General features: G+C 43.7%; 1 protein-coding gene across 3 annotated transcripts in view; it reads right to left on the reverse strand.

Moving 5' to 3' along the window:
- Positions 1-16,847, reverse strand: part of tanc1a (tetratricopeptide repeat, ankyrin repeat and coiled-coil containing 1a) — a 57,743-nt gene that overhangs the window by 9,308 nt on the left and 31,588 nt on the right. For all 3 annotated transcript variants that reach the window (XM_060868947.1, XM_060868948.1, XM_060868944.1), the window contains exons 6-16: positions 16,190-16,418; positions 14,275-14,559; positions 12,098-12,223; positions 11,555-11,842; positions 11,340-11,482; positions 6,111-6,342; positions 5,558-5,724; positions 3,496-4,094; positions 2,182-2,290; positions 636-758; positions 204-440 (exon numbers count right to left, since the gene is read on the reverse strand). In XM_060868947.1, coding sequence (XP_060724930.1) covers positions 204-440; positions 636-758; positions 2,182-2,290; positions 3,496-4,094; positions 5,558-5,724; positions 6,111-6,342; positions 11,340-11,482; positions 11,555-11,842; positions 12,098-12,223; positions 14,275-14,559; positions 16,190-16,418 — 2,538 coding nt within the window. The remainder of the gene's footprint in view (positions 1-203; positions 441-635; positions 759-2,181; positions 2,291-3,495; positions 4,095-5,557; positions 5,725-6,110; positions 6,343-11,339; positions 11,483-11,554; positions 11,843-12,097; positions 12,224-14,274; positions 14,560-16,189; positions 16,419-16,847) is intronic.

A 16,847-nucleotide genomic window follows, 5' to 3' on the forward strand; every position in this document is an offset into this window, starting at 1 on the left:
ACTGAAATCATTTCTGGGGTTTAGAGATCTGCCGTGGGTTCATTTCCTAAACGTGTAAACAAAAGGTTAATCGATTATAAGAAACGAGCTTATAATCTAGAACTAGGATGTTAAACTAGAACATCTGCGTCATCCTGCTGTATCTGATTAATAACTAAACCAGAGCCGAATATCCAGTAGAATTAAAAGACATCCTGACTGACCTTTGCCCCCTTTCTGCAGAGCAGGTTAACGACGCCAAGGTGTCCTGCGGCCGCGGCGTAACACAGAGGCGTCATGCCGGCCTCGGACACTCCGTCCACTGGAGCCCCGAACTCTAGCAGGAGAGCCGCCATCTCCAGATGACCCAGGTGAGACTGGACACACAGCACGGGGGCGCCGTTGAGGACCTCCGTGCGGTAACACACACTCGCTCCACCCAGGATCAGGAGCCGAGACACCTGAGGGAACAGACAGCGACAGGTGGAGACGGGGTCAGAGACTGAGCTCCGTTAGACTGGGAAATAAAAACCTGGTTAGAAAGTAGAGATTACGTAAGCTGGCTTCCCTCCGTGTGACCCGGACATTGACACTAGAGTAGAGCGAAGGCTCTGGACAAGGACGTGAACGTGCGCGTGGAGGTTGTGTTTACTCACCTTGACGTTGGGTGTGTAGAGGTTTCTGAGGGAGGAAAGAGCAGCAGACAGGCTGTCTGTACTGTTACTGATCCACAGGGCCTGGAGGACGCTGGAGGAGACGCCCGTCCTCTTACTGAGGCCCTGCAGGGGGGAACAGAGCGCGTCACGCTCGCCACGAGCCGATACGTACGCTTGGTTCATGATGAACCGTGTTAAAGATGCTTCTCTTTTTCACACTTGGTCTAACTTTAATGTTCATGTTCACACATCTGAGTCGTTTTCAAGTCCAAAAGGATTCAAAATATTCAAACTTGATTGCATTTATGAGAGAGGAGCTTGTCGTGTCCAAGAATCGATTACATCACTACTGTCAATTAAGCTGTTTATTTAAAATGCGCTGGTTTGTGTGTGTGTGTGTGTGATGAGTGTGTGTGTGATGAGTGTGAGTGTGTGTGTGTATGTGTGTGATGAGTGTGTGTGCATGTTTGTGTGTGTGTGTGTGTGATGAGTGTGAGTGTGTGTGTATTTGTGTGATGAGTGTGTGTGCATGTTTGTGTGTGTGTGATGAATGTGTGAGATAAGAGAGTTTGTGTTTGTGTGTGTGTGAGTGTGTGTGCATGTTTGTGTGTGTGATGAGTGTGTGTGAGTGTATGTGTGTGTGTTTGTGTGTGATGAGTGTGTGTATGTGTGTGCATGTTTGTGTGTGTGATGAGTGTGTGTGATGAGTGTGTGTGATGAGTGTGTGTGTGTATGTGCATGTTTGTGTGTGTGTGAGTGTGTGTGTGTGAGTGTGTGTGCATGTTTGTGTGTGTGTGAGTGTGTGTGTGAGTGTGTGTGTGTATGTGTGTGTGTGAGTGTGTGTGCATGTTTGTGTGTGTGTGAGTGTGTGTGTGAGTGTGTGTGATGAGTGTGTGTGTGTATGTGTGTGTGTGAGTGTGTGTGCATGTTTGTGTGTGTGTGAGTGTGTGTGTGAGTGTGTGTGCATGTGTGTGATGTGTGTATGTGTGTGTGCATGTTTGTGTGTGTGTGTGTGAGTGATGTCAGTATGTGTGTGTGATGATTGTGTGTGTGTGTGTGTGTGTGCATGTGTGTGATGTGTGTATGTGTGTGTGCATGTTTGTGTGTGTGTGTGAGTGATGTCAGTATGTGTGTGTGCATGCTTGTGTGTGTGTGATGATTGTGTGTGTGTGTGTGTGTTTGTGTGTGTGATGAGAGTGTGTGTTGAGAGAGTGTGTTTGTGTGTGAGTGTGCATGTTTGTGTGTGTGATGAGAGAGTGTGTGTGTGTGTGTGTTTGTGTGTGTGATGAGAGTGTGTGTTGAGAGAGTGTGTTTGTGTGTGTGTGTGCATGTTTGTGTGTGTGTGTGAGTGATGTCAGTATGTGTGTGTGCATGCTTGTGTGTGTGTGATGATTGTGTGTGTGTGTGTGTGTGTTTGTGTGTGTGATGAGAGTGTGTGTTGAGAGAGTGTGTTTGTGTGTGAGTTTGCATGTTTGTGTGTGTGATGAGAGTGTGTGTGTGTGTGTGTGTGTGTGTGTGTTTCCACCCTGCTGAGTGTGTCTTCTACCTTGAATATATGTGCTTTGAGGATGTGGTGTCCCAGCTCCATGGTCTGCTGCCTGTTCAGCTTCCCTTCTTGCCGAGAGAGCATAAAGGCCATCAGGGCGTGTCCACTTCTGTGTGGGAGCCAAATCAAATAATATCAGATCATCATCATCATCATCATCATCATCACCATCATCATCATCATCATCACCATCATCATCACCACCTTCTACTTTAGTATCCATTACTGCAATCATTTATTGTTTCTCTGCGTTTTATGTCTCAACTTCAAACAAACTAGAAAAGGTTTGTTGACGTTCTGTTCTGCTACGTGACATTGAGTACGTTATGCAGACACGGTCCAACACTAATGCGGAGTGTGAATCAGACGAACCGAGCACACACACACACACACACACACACACACACACACACACACACACACCCTGCTCGTCTCCTCCGACGTGAATTCTAGTCCAGACTATTAATTGAGTGAGACATGTAATACGAGAGTTCTCTTTTCCTTAAAGACCTTGTCCCCTCCGTCTCTCGAGAGCACTTGACTGATGACATGTTTTCGAAACACGCCCCTATCAATTACGGCATGTCACGCCGGCTCTGCTTGATTAAACGCTGATTAAATCCGTCTAGACGGCCCCACGGTTTGTCGTTCGCTCTCTTCTGGACACGACACCTCTTTTCTCTAAAAAGGTCACGCACGTCTAGCGGCTTTGGTTAAGTGTCCTCCATATTTGACCCGTGTTAAGTAGGCCACGCTGAGCCCGCTCCACCTCCCCTGCACCACGGCGGCTCCATTAGGCCCACTCAGTCATGCACGCATGCAAGCACGGCCTTTTCCGATAAACGAGAGCGGTGAGTCATGCGTACGAGGGTGAGCAAGCTCGCAGAAGAGCTGGAAAAATGAATGGCTGGATTTCAATAAAGTAATTTTCACACCTACGCTGGTATACACAGTGGGTACAACATGATCAGGGTACAGTGCTTCACGCTGTAGAGAGGAACACTCACCTTACAGTACGTTCTCCTGGATATTTACTGGAGTGAACATCTCACTCCTCTCCAGCACAGACACTGTCACCATCCTGTCAACGAGCCTGAGAGCTGCTACAGTTTCACTAGCATTTCATTTTTTAGCTGCACCTTTTCGTTGTAGATTTTACACTTGTTCGTTCAGCAGCCTGCGTATCGTGATGTTTATTGTGGAGCGTAGAAACGTCTTATAGTTCCTGTCCTAGTTTAGCCCTAGTTTCCGTCATTCCTTTTAACATTAAGGTCAAAAGATTACGTAACGAGAGGAAGCGACATCACAGCTCACCTCGGATCGCACAGGAAGTCGGTGCTGTCTCCGTCCGCCCTCCAGACGAGCCACTCCCTGAAGGACGGGTGGCAGAACATGCGTGTCCTGTCACGTCGGCCAATCAGAAAGCAGGACAGTGCCTCCATGCGCTGCTGGAAGTCGCTCCATTCGAGCGTTCCTTTCAGGCTGCCGGCGTTAAGGGCACGGAACAGTTGCTCGTCGTTTAGCGGGTGCAGCGAGGCAAGCGCAACGTTCAGGACGGGCAACGCGCGCTCGAAAGCCGTCGCCGAGGGGAACCGGATGTTGCACTGGAGCAGGTAGAGTTCAGTCAGTGACACGGGAAGCACCTTGTAGCTGGAGCCTTTGATCACCAGGTGGCCTTTCTCCAGCAGGTCCAAGATGAACTTCAGGTACAGGTAGGAGCCCTGACTGCGGCCTACCAGGTGCGAGCTGAGCTTCGAGACGGCTGCCGGCTCGGCCTTGCCGTTGATGTTACTCAGGATGGAGGCGCTGTGCTCCACACGGTGCTGGACGTACGCATGCAGGTCGGCGGAGATGGACTTGTCATGAACGTCATCCAGTGAAACGATGGGGAAAGGCAGCAGGCTGGTGACGTCCTGCAGGAAACCATTTACAAACACAGAAACAGGAAATCAGGCTGGCAGAGTACAGTTACGTCAAAACTATGTGCACCCTGATGATTTAAAACTGAAATGCAGGATGTCCTACAACAATCCAAAGCATAAAACAAATAATACAAAAAACAAAACATTTTTTTAAAAAAACAAAAAAAATAAATTTAAGGTTTCAGCCACAACCAAAGTGAAGACGGACATAATGAACGTAATTCTTGTGTCTGTGATCAGATATAAAGAATCACATTCACAAGATCACTATTAGTCACTATAGCTGTGGAAAAGTAACCCAATTACAGATGTAACAGTCCGAGAAAAGGGTCCCAGTGTACAATGTACACCTGCTGCAGATAAGATATGACTTTCTCTCTCTCTCTCTCTCTCTCTCTCTCTCTCTCTCTCTCTGTCTGTCTGTCTGTCTGTCTGTCTCTCTCTCTCTCTCTGTCTCTCTCTCTCTCTGTTTCTGTCTCTCTCTCTGTCTCTCTCTCTCTCTCTCTGTCTGTCTGTCTGTCTCTCTCTCTCTCTCTCTCTGTCTCTCTCTCTCTCTCTGTTTCTGTCTCTCTCTCTGTCTCTCTCTCTCTCTCTCTCTCTCTCTGTCTCTCTCTGTCGCTCTCTGTCTCTTGTCTCTCTCTGTCTCTCTCTCTGTCTCTCTGTCTCTCTGTCTCTCTCTGTCTCTCTCTCTCTCTCTCTCTCTCTCTCTCTGTCTCTCTCTGTCGCTCTCTGTCTCTTGTCTCTCTCTGTCTCTCTCTCTGTTTCTGTCTCTCTCTCTGTCTCTCTGTCTCTCTCTCTCTCTCTCTCTCTCTCTCTGTCTCTCTGTCTCTCTCTCTCTCTCTCTCTCTCTCTCTCTCTCTCTCTCTCTCTCTCTCTCTCTGTCTGTCTGTCTGTCTGTCTGTCTGTCTCTCTCTCTCTGTCTCTCTCTCTCTCTCTGTTTCTGTCTCTCTCTCTCTCTCTCTGTCTGTCTGTCTCTCTCTCTCTCTCTCTCTCTCTCTCCCTCTCTCTGTCTCTCTCTCTGTCTCTCTGTCTCTCTCTCTGTCTCTCTCTCTCTCTCTCTCTCTCTCTCTCTCTGTCTCTCTCTCTCTCTCTCTCTCTCTCTCTGTCTCTCTCTCTCTCTCTCTCTCTCTCTCTCTCTCTCTCTGCCGCTGACCCATCTTACATAAGCAGCCTCCCAGCAGGCCACAGTCCAGCCTCTTAGCATTGCCTCTGATCAGAACAGGCTTCTCTGCTTACTGCTAAATAGCCACAGCGGCCTCAAGACACCAGACAAGCAACATGAGAGGAAGTAAAACACAGCCAAAGCTAAAGAACATAAATATCTTATTTCCTAAAGTATCACATGTGGTCACAATACATCATTTAATGCTCCAGAAACTGAAAATGGATAAAAAAAAAAACTACTGGCAAACTGATACATAGAGAGAATGATATCAGGTCAAAGGTCAACTCACCACCAGGTTAACTCGGACTGTGACGACCAGTTTAAGCCAGACGGGGAACTTGGAGACGATCTTGGTGATGAAGGAGGCGATTGTATCTCCGTAGTCAGGTTTGTGGAACTCTGCCTCGTTTAGACCGTCCACCAGGATGATGTAGTCATCCTCTGCGATCTTCCTCTCTGCTCGAGTCACGCGAGGAAGACGAGGAGCGTGAGGATGAGGAGAACGAGCCAGACGTTAACGACGTTTACATTCACGTGAACGGACAACAGCAAAGTGCTATCCGTCTTCTTCTACATACACAAGCTTACAGATGAACAACGATTGGCTGCGAGTGATACCAAGACAGAGTAAGCCCCTCCCACCCAGACAGCAAGGCTACAGCATCCGACACCTCTTGGCACTAAGGAGCTTTATACCGTGTGAGACATCACTGCTGAAGACATCATTTTAGGTCTTATGTGATAAAATGAAAATATCTGGTGTACCAGTATTGAGTTTTACACGTTTTATTATGGAAGCTGTGCATTAAGGGGTTACGTCAGGCCGATATCAGGTGCCTCACCCTTGCGTAGGAGGACGAGGGGCTCGAGTACGCCTCGACGGAAAGCTGCGACCGGATCCTGCACACACGAGCGCAGGCTCAGAAGACTCTGTAACTGGTTCTCCCTCATCAGCATTTCTCTGTAGGCTCCGAGCCGTGTAGCGCGACACAGCAGCGCAGACACGCTGTGCACAAACTCCGGCACCAGGCACGTGTACGTGTTATCAGCCTGGCAGTAATGATACGCTACAACCTGTCCGGAGAAGAGAACACAAATACATCCAGGGATGAACCGTATCTGATATGTTTTTATTTTAAACCCCCATCTCCTGTATGAGCTCTTAATCCTCCACAAACGCACAAACACACAGTCAGTCTGCAGAAGAGCGACGGCCGGCAGATGGCTGATTAAAAAGGCGTGACTAGGACGTTCAGTCGAGATGAAACCCAGATGCAGGCAGCAAACATGTTCCACGCAGCACACACACACACACACACACACACAGCTCATCAGAACCAAGGTGTCAGAACTGCATGGGAGGTGCTGCTTTTCAGTCACAATTATATTTTAGATCTCGGATGAAACAGACTTTTTTTTTTCCTCTCCGAAGCAAATGGCAGAAATGTTTGAGATGCATGGAGTGTCATCACTAGCGCACAGGCTCAATTCTCACAGGCTCAGTCTGAACTCTGCACAAATTACGGCTGTCAAAACCAATTCTGCTCTTCAACAAAAATAGTTTGCATTTTAAAATTCCACGATCGTGATGCGCATGATTTACATTAATCACCTTCATTCTGACTTATGAATCACTTGTGTAATTTGTTGCAGCTCTAAATTCATAAATGTTTATATGATACAATTTGATCCACATGAGTAAATGACATGAAGTATGGGACGGGGTGTGTCCATGGTGTGATGTAAGCTGATGCTGGATCTCTAACTCCAACTGCTTTATGTATTATAGTTCTGTCAGACTGTATTAATTAACATTACTAGCCAACCATCATTTTATACTTTTGTCGCAATAAACAATTTAATTTAACAACTTACATCTTTTACAATTAACAATTTTTAGCTTAATAACATTGAACAGTGTAGTGTAGTAAAGTGTAGTATGTAGTGCAGTCTAGTAGAGTGTAGTGCTGTGTAGTAAAGTATAGTCTAGTGTATTGTAGTACAGTGAAGTATAGTAGCATGTAGTGTAGTATATATTGTAATGTAGTATATAGTGTAGTGTGTAGTGTAGTAAAGTATAGTACAGTGTAGTATATAGTGTAGTGTAGTAAAGTATAGTGTAGTAGTGTAGTGTAGTATAGTGTAGTATATAGTGTAGTGTAGTAAAGTGTAATGAAGTAAAGTGTAGTGTAATATATGGTGTAGTATATAGTGTAGTGTAGTAAAGTGTAATGTAGTAAAGTGTAATGTAGTATATAGTTTATAGTGTACTATAGTAAAGTGTTGTGTAGTATATAGTGTAGTGTACAGTGTACTGTATAGTGTACTGTATAGTGTAGTATATAATGTAGTGTATTACAGTGTAGTGTATAGTGTAGTGTATAGTGTAGTGTATTACAGTGTAGTGTATAGTGTAGTGTATTATAGTGTAGTGTATAGTGTAGTGTATTACAGTGTAGTGTATAGTGTAGTTTATTATAGTGTAGTGTATAGTGTAGTGTATTACAGTGTAGTGTATAGTGTAGTGTATAGTGTAGTGTATTACAGTGTAGTGTATAGTGTAGTGTATTACAGTGTAGTATATAGTGTAGTGTATTACAGTGTGGTGTATAGTGTAGTGTATAGTGTAGTGTATTATAGTGTAGTGTATAGTGTAGTGTATTATAGTGTAGTGTATAGTGTAGTGTATAGTGTAGTGTATTATAATGTAGTGTATAGTGTAGTGTATAGTGTAGTGTATTACAGTGTAGTGTATAGTGTAGTGTATTATAATGTAGTGTATAGTGTAGTGTATAGTGTAGTGTATTACAGTGTAGTGTATAGTGTAGTGTATAGTGTAGTGTATTATAGTGTAGTGTATAGTGTAGTGTATTATAGTGTAGTGTATAGTGTAGTGTATTATAGTGTAGTGTATAGTGTGGTGTATTACAGTGTAGTGTATAGTGTAGTGTATAGTGTAGTGTATAGTGTAGTGTATTACAGTGTAGAGTATAGTGTAGTGTATTACAGTGTAGAGTATAGTGTAGTGTATTACAATGTAGTGTATAGTGTAGTGTATTACAGTGTAGAGTATAGTGTAGTGTATTACAGTGTAGTGTATAGTGTAGTGTATTACAGTGTAGTGTATAGTGTAGTGTATTACAGTGTGGTGTATAGTGTAGTGTATTACAGTGTGGTGTATAGTGTAGTGTATTACAGTGTGGTGTATAGTGTAGTGTATTACAGTGTGGTGTATAGTGTAGTGTATTACAGTGTAGTGTATAGTGTAGTGTATTACAGTGTAGTGTATAGTGTAGTGTATTACAGTGTGGTGTATAGTGTAGTGTATTACAGTGTGGTGTATAGTGTAGTGTATTACAGTGTGGTGTATAGTGTAGTGTATTACAGTGTAGTGTATAGTGTAGTGTATAGTGTAGTGTATAGTGTAGTGTATAGTGTAGTGTATTACAGTGTGGTGTATAGTGTAGTGTATTACAGTGTAGTGTATAGTGTAGTGTATAGTGTAGTGTATAGTGTAGTGTATTACAGTGTGGTGTATAGTGTAGTGTATTACAGTGTGGTGTATAGTGTAGTGTATTACAGTGTAGTGTATAGTGTAGTGTATAGTGTAGTGTATAGTGTAGTGTATTATAGTGTAGTGTATAGTGTGGTGTATTACAGTGTAGTGTATAGTGTAGTGTATTACAGTGTAGTGTATAGTGTAGTGTATTACAGTGTAGTGTATAGTGTAGTGTATTACAGTGTAGTGTATAGTGTAGTGTATTACAGTGTGGTGTATAGTGTAGTGTATTACAGTGTAGTGTATAGTGTAGTGTATTACAGTGTGGTGTATAGTGTAGTGTATTACAGTGTAGTGTATAGTGTAGTGTATTACAGTGTGGTGTATAGTGTAGTGTATTACAGTGTGGTGTATAGTGTAGTGTATAGTGTAGTGTATTACAGTGTAGTGTATAGTGTAGTGTATTACAGTGTGGTGTATAGTGTAGTGTATTACAGTGTGGTGTATAGTGTAGTGTATTACAGTGTAGTGTATAGTGTAGTGTATTACAGTGTGGTGTATAGTGTAGTGTATTACAGTGTGGTGTATAGTGTAGTGTATTACAGTGTAGTGTATAGTGTAGTGTATTACAGTGTAGTGTATAGTGTAGTGTATAGTGTAGTGTATTACAGTGTGGTGTATAGTGTAGTGTATTACAGTGTAGTGTATAGTGTAGTGTATTACAGTGTGGTGTATAGTGTAGTGTATTACAGTGTAGTGTATAGTGTAGTGTATTACAGTGTAGTGTATAGTGTAGTGTATTACAGTGTGGTGTATAGTGTAGTGTATTACAGTGTGGTGTATAGTGTAGTGTATTACAGTGTGGTGTATAGTGTAGTGTATAGTGTAGTGTATTACAGTGTGGTGTATAGTGTAGTGTATTACAGTGTAGTGTATAGTGTAGTGTATTACAGTGTGGTGTATAGTGTAGTGTATTACAGTGTGGTGTATAGTGTAGTGTATTACAGTGTGGTGTATAGTGTAGTGTATTACAGTGTGGTGTATAGTGTAGTGTATTACAGTGTGGTGTATAGTGTAGTGTATTACAGTGTGGTGTATAGTGTAGTGTATTACAGTGTGGTGTATAGTGTAGTGTATTACAGTGTGGTGTATAGTGTAGTGTATTACAGTGTGGTGTATAGTGTAGTGTATTACAGTGTGGTGTATAGTGTAGTGTATTACAGTGTGGTGTATAGTGTAGTGTATTACAGTGTGGTGTATAGTGTAGTGTATTACAGTGTGGTGTATAGTGTAGTGTATTACAGTGTGGTGTATAGTGTAGTGTATTACAGTGTGGTGTATAGTGTAGTGTATTACAGTGTGGTGTATAGTGTAGTGTATTACAGTGTAGTGTATAGTGTAGTGTATTACAGTGTGGTGTATAGTGTAGTGTATTACAGTGTGGTGTATAGTGTAGTGTATTACAGTGTGGTGTATAGTGTAGTGTATTACAGTGTTGTGTATAGTGTCGTGTATTACAGTGTAGTGTATAGTGTAGTGTTTAACAGTGTGGCGTTTAGTGTAGTTTATTAGATTGTTTTTTTAGTGTAGTGTATTACAGTGTGGTGTATAGTGTAGTGTATTACAGTGTGGTGTATAGTGTAGTGTATTACAGTGTGGTGTATAGTGTAGTGTATTACAGTGTGGTGTATAGTGTAGTGTATTACAGTGTGGTGTATAGTGTAGTGTATTACAGTGTAGTGTATAGTGTAGTGTATTACAGTGTAGTGTATAGTGTAGTGTATTACAGTGTGGTGTATAGTGTAGTGTATTACAGTGTGGTGTATAGTGTAGTGTATTACAGTGTGGTGTATAGTGTAGTGTATTACAGTGTGGTGTATAGTGTAGTGTATTACAGTGTAGTGTATAGTGTAGTGTATTACAGTGTGGTGTATAGTGTAGTGTATTACAGTGTAGTGTATTATAGTGTGGTGTAGTGTATTATAATGTAGTGTATAGTGTAGTGTATTACAGTGTAGTGTATAGTGTAGTGTATTACAGTGTGGTGTATAGTGTAGTGTATTACAGTGTAGTGTATAGTGTAGTGTATTACAGTGTGGTGTATAGTGTAGTGTATTACAGTGTAGTGTATAGTGTAGTGTATTACAGTGTGGTGTATAGTGTAGTGTATTACAGTGTAGTGTATAGTGTAGTGTATTACAGTGTGGTGTATAGTGTAGTGTATTACAGTGTGGTGTATAGTGTAGTGTATTACAGTGTGGTGTATAGTGTAGTGTATTACAGTGTAGTGTATAGTGTAGTGTATTACAGTGTGGTGTATAGTGTAGTGTATTACAGTGTAGTGTATAGTGTAGTGTATTACAGTGTGGTGTATAGTGTAGTGTATTACAGTGTGGTGTATAGTGTAGTGTATTACAGTGTGGTGTATAGTGTAGTGTATTACAGTGTAGTGTATAGTGTAGTGTATTACAGTGTAGTGTATAGTGTAGTGTATTACAGTGTGGTATACATCATACATTACTAAACTTCCTTAGAACACATGATGAATAAAGGTAGAGAAAAAGAAGAAGACCTTGCTGGCTAGGCGCTTGACGGCCTCCTCTCTGTGCCGGTGTGTGTCGGGGGTCGGAGGGCAACTGCTGCTGCGGTGGGGACTGTGAGACGGTGGGTTCAGCTGGCTGCCATGGCAAGAGTGGTCACTTCCTTTACTTCCACCTGAAACACACACACATGCTATTACTTTTCTAGCTAGTAAGCAGTGTGACGTGTGCACTGGTGCCTCCTTACTTTTAGGCGAGGCTCCAGGGCTGTTGGACGCGATCTGTCTCATCCGACCACTGTGACAACTCAGAGCCACGAGTCTGGAGATGATTGCTGTCTTCCCGAAGCCCACGCTGCCCACCACGATGGCACCGCGTCCCGGCCCCATGTCCCCTTCGCCCATCAAGACCTCCTCCAGACGCTGGAACAGCCACTCACGACCCACAAACGTGGTGTCCGTGCTGCTAATGCTAGGAACCTCGAACAGCAGGGGTTTGAGCATGATGTCTACCGGCTTATACGGTGTGAATCGAGCTGTGAAGGAGTTAAGTACAGAAAGTGACGCTTAAGATACAAAAACACATAGAGTACTAATCGGGTTTTGTGAATATTGTTAGATTTAAGCAAACTACATTTCACAGAAGCGTTTGTTAATTCTTCATAAATTAAGATTTTTAAACAATTGTGATGCATGCTATCTGGTTATATTCATTTTGTGGAACATCAGTTGGATATATTTATGGTTTTGGTTGAGCTGATCGTGGGTGGGGGAGTAAACAAGTGGAGGACCTTTGTTCTCCTGGTTGCGACCGCTGGTGTGTGCGCCGTGCCACGGTCCACGCAGAGACGAACGCATAGGGACATTTCGCTGCTCGTCCAGATACGTCAACTCCTCCAGATTAGTACTACTGGTGGCTGGAGAGAGAGAGAGAGAGAGAGAGAGAGAGAGAGAGAGAGAGATCATACAATGAGATGGGACAATAAACAAAATAAACATTTCTAAACCAGATGAGATCAGATGCTGGGTGATATAACAGTACATCTATTGTAGTAAATTATTTATTATCCCATTTTTTAAAAAGACATTGTTGCTCTTATGATGACTTTTTCAATTACTACCAACTTCTACAAGCTACCTATCAAATTATGATGGCTGAATGATGCTAAACACGTAGGAACCTGTCAGTTCCTCCTACGTGGAGAATGACGGATTGAATGGCCACGCCCCTTCAGTGGGACTGACAAGCAAACATGCCACGTCTCCTTCACTGAGAAGGACACACACACACGCCAAACATCCTTCAAGAGAGATAAGAGATCGAAAAGCCACACCCTTTTCATTAAGAGTGACAGACAGAGACCACGCCTCCTTCTACACCTCCATTTTACCATCTACTATTTCACACACGGTGCAGGGACTAAGATGCGCATCTCAGCGCGCATTTACACCTGTCAGTTAAGCATAAACCATCCAATCACTGATCTGTATCCGTTCCCTCCATTAGCCGCTCATTCATTTGGTTTTTCTAGCACATTCCGCTCAGCCGCATCCCCTCCGTTCTCGCTGTAATCTCATCGGCCTGAATCGTGTAATCTCTGCAGATGGAGCATCACGTTGCAATCATGAAGGGGTGAGGATGAGGAGGAGGAGCGGAGTGGAGTGAAAAAGGGGAGTGTCGCTGTCAGACGGCTGTTCACAATTCTCTCTGAGACACAACCGACCTTCCACAGATGCAGCTTTAATGGGAGCACAAGTCCATATAAGCAGGTTATTCTGTCAAATTCAATTTAATATAAAATAAAATAAAAAAAAGACACAGATCCGATTATTTGCTTGTCGCCTCAATGTTTTCTGCTCTATACAGGAAACGAGGCACAAACCCTGTTACTTTTCTGTTCGTTTCCTAACAAGTGTTGAGCGCACTGACAATTCGAATCTCCCTTCGTACATCAAATTTAGACGTGTGTGTGTGTGTGTGTGTGTGTGTGTGTGTGTGCATGAACCAGAATCATTCAGGAGAAAATTCACAAAGCATTTGCTTAAACCCCCCCCCCCCCACCCCCACCCATCACTCGTGTAGTCCACCCTCGTGCTTTCTGTCATCACATCCTTCTAATGTTTTTCATGCTTTCCGACAGCAACAGCAGAATCACTGAGGTGGCACGGTGAGCTTTCTCCTCTGGGACCAACACATGCTCGCACAGAAGGAAGACGAACTCGTTCTCTTGCACACACACACACACACACACACACACATTTGTTGGAGGTACAGCAAATCCCCAAAAAGCCTCTTCGGTCCAATCACAAGAACTCTGAATAATCTGTACTTTAAAGTAGTCCTGAACTAAACATATCATTTACACAGCTGATAGTGAATTCTGCTCATTCAGAATTTTGGTAATTGGGTCAAACTTGTTAACATAAAAATAAAAACATAAAACTTTCATTTTTAAAAATGAAAAACAAACAAACAAAAAACGAACCTGTCTGAAATTTAGAGCGTTCAGCGATCACGCTGAGCGAAGGCATTCCGACGCTTAGCTGATCTCGTTTATTCATCTTAAAGTAAAGTTGTGAACTTTTCCTATGTACAGTAAATGGAATTAAAAGAATCTTTATGTCATCTTTATGTTCCAGCAACTTACTGACACTCAAATTCAGACAGAGAGCTCAATAGAACATTAGCGTGTGCTAAATCAGGACGTCTGAACGTGCACCATCAAAATCGATATTTATAATGTAATGTAATCTGAATACTGTATTATGTAATTAGCATACAGATTGTGTGCGTGTTTAAAAAACAACAACGACGGAGCGATATTCCTACTGGGAAGGGAAGAGTGGTGGCAACACTGGGACTCTATGTGCTAAATCTTCCGTCGTCTGTGTCAGGTTTCACAGACAGACACACGCCGTTCCGTATTCTTATTACAGGGGACCATTACTTATGATTATGATCACTTACCTGCCACTGAGTTGGGCCTTGGCATTACCAGTGAGGCGCTGTGGTACGGGGCGAGTCCGTCTGAGGGTGGCGGGGCAGCTGGGGAAGTCCGAGGCTGGAACGGGGCATCACTGGGTACTGAGGAGTCTCTGAGAGGGACGGGAGCTACAGGTGGAGGGGTGGGATGGATGCTGTCTCTGATGGTTACACCACCACCACCACCACCACCACCACCACCACCATCTTTCCCCCACTCCAGACTAGATCCACAACGCTCCTCGTTCTCACTGGAGCTGGTCACTGTGGCTGAACAAAAACACAGAGCAGGACAAAGTCAGTTATAACAAACACATTCACTTAAAAAACTTAATCATATTTATCAGTTGTGAAGCTTTTGATTCTTGTGAGGTTCTAAAACTCTAAAACACTACATGACCGGTACGTTACCTGGTTAGCTCTCATCGTCCTTTTCCTAAGTGCATCCAAATCAAAAAGCACTATTCTGGGATAACAAAAAAAAAGTGCTTGTGTCCTACTTCAAAGCTGAGGCAGACCTGAAATAAAGACACAGCCGTCCCACTTTCACCAGAACGCAGCTTAGGGACAGCTCTGGGACATCACTGTTACCAGAAAGTGCTCTTGTGAAACTGTACACATCGTGCTTTTTGTTTCACAATTATGCCAAAAGGACTCACAGACAAGGAAGGTGCACAGTAACATATAACAGTGTAACGGCGTTTTATACTGAAATGCTAGTCACGGCTAGCTAGCGAACACAGCTGACAAGGCAACATGACAGGAAGTGTCTCAGCCGCTCGGTGAAGGTGCGTCTCGTGTCTATATACCGGTGTGGATGAAGAAACTCTCATACAGTGTCACATCACAGAACAATGAATTCAGGTCACATGACCTCTGACTTTTAAATGGAGGCTAACACTTTCTCTTCTCGTGTTCTTTTGATTAACACTATACACTGCACTTGACTTCCTTTCTCTCGTACAGTTGCGTAAGGAGTTTTGATTAAGTACAGGACAAAAAAAACAAGGCGTGTTAGGGCTGACACAAACCCCACCTAACTGCCCGAGAGCAAACGCCGGCGCCGGTCCGAGACGTCACTAAAACACCCCGTTGTTGTGTCAGTCTGAAGCTTATAAACCTTAACCATAATACAAGGAGAGACGTTTTTCAAACGGACTTCATATGTTTACATGAAGGAACCAGATCTGCCCTGACGGATGACAGGGAGGATTCATTCACTCACTCATTCATCTTCTACCGCTTATCCGAACTACCTCGGGTCACGGGGAGCCTGTGCCTATCTCAGGTGTCATCGGGCATCAAGGCAGGATACACCCTGGATGGAGTGCCAACCCCCATCACAGGGCACACACACACACACACACTCATTCACTCACACAATCACACACTACGGACAATTTTCCAGAGATGCCAATCAACCTACCATGCATGTTTTTGGACCGGGGGAGGAAACCGGAGTACCCGGAGGAAACCCCCGAGGCACGGGGAGAACATGCAAACTCCACACACACAAGACGGAGGCGGGAATCGAACCCCAACCCTGGAGGTATGAGGCGAATGTGCTAACTACTAAGCCACTGTGCACCCCTATATGAAGGTTATATAGGTTATATTTTTGTATATAAATGGTACAACAGAGATACATTTTCATGTTTATAAAGCATAAGAGGTGTAATCTTTATGTCCTGTACGTTAAGTTAAGTTTGCCATAAAGCTTATTGTTTCTGCTACTGCTACGCAGTTTAAAGGGCAGCGAGACAGGGATCGTGTTGGAGCTGATGTTTTTGATGCTCAGCCTGTAATCTCAGCGTGGGATAGAGGTGGTCTTACCAAGCATGACTCAGCCACCACGCAGACTTTAAACACACACACACGCACACACACGTTCGTGATTTACCAATGATCCCGCTGTCCTTGCTCTCCAGTGTGGAGCTGGGGGTGGTGATGGTGGTGGTGCTCATGGTGGTGGTGCTGCAGGAGCCGGAGCAACACACCGGCGGTCTCTCTGCTGAACCTGAGCACTGAGCACTGAGCACCAGGCTGGAACATGGGCTCTCTGTGCTGGGAGACGCGGTGCTGTCGGTCAGGGTGGAACACGGGCTCGCTCCCTGACTGCTGACTGTACACTACAGAGAGAGAGAGAGAGAGAGAGAGAGAGAGAGAGAGAGAGAGAGAGAGAGAGAGAGAGAGACAGAGAGACAGAGAGAAAGAGAGAGAAAGAGAGAAAGAGAGACAGAGACAGAGAGAGAAAGAGAGAGAGAGAAAGAGACAGAGAGAGAGAGAAAGAGAGACAGAGACAGAGAGAGAAAGAGAGAGAGAGAAAGAGAGAGAGAGAGAGAGACAGAGAGAAAGAGAGAGAAAGAGAGACAGAGACAGAGAGAGAAAGAGAGAGAGAGAAAGAGAGACAGAGACAGAGAGACAGAGACAGAGAGAGAGATTTTAATGTACATATATACATGTTATACATATGTTTTATACCTAAACACGTTATATAAGCTTTCAGTGTAAAATGATCAGGAGGTTTAGACAGAAGTGTGTTAACAACCAACAAATAA

This window comes from Tachysurus vachellii, chromosome 4 (genome assembly GCF_030014155.1).
Source record: "Tachysurus vachellii isolate PV-2020 chromosome 4, HZAU_Pvac_v1, whole genome shotgun sequence".
Classification (NCBI taxonomy): Eukaryota; Metazoa; Chordata; class Actinopteri; order Siluriformes; family Bagridae; genus Tachysurus; species Tachysurus vachellii.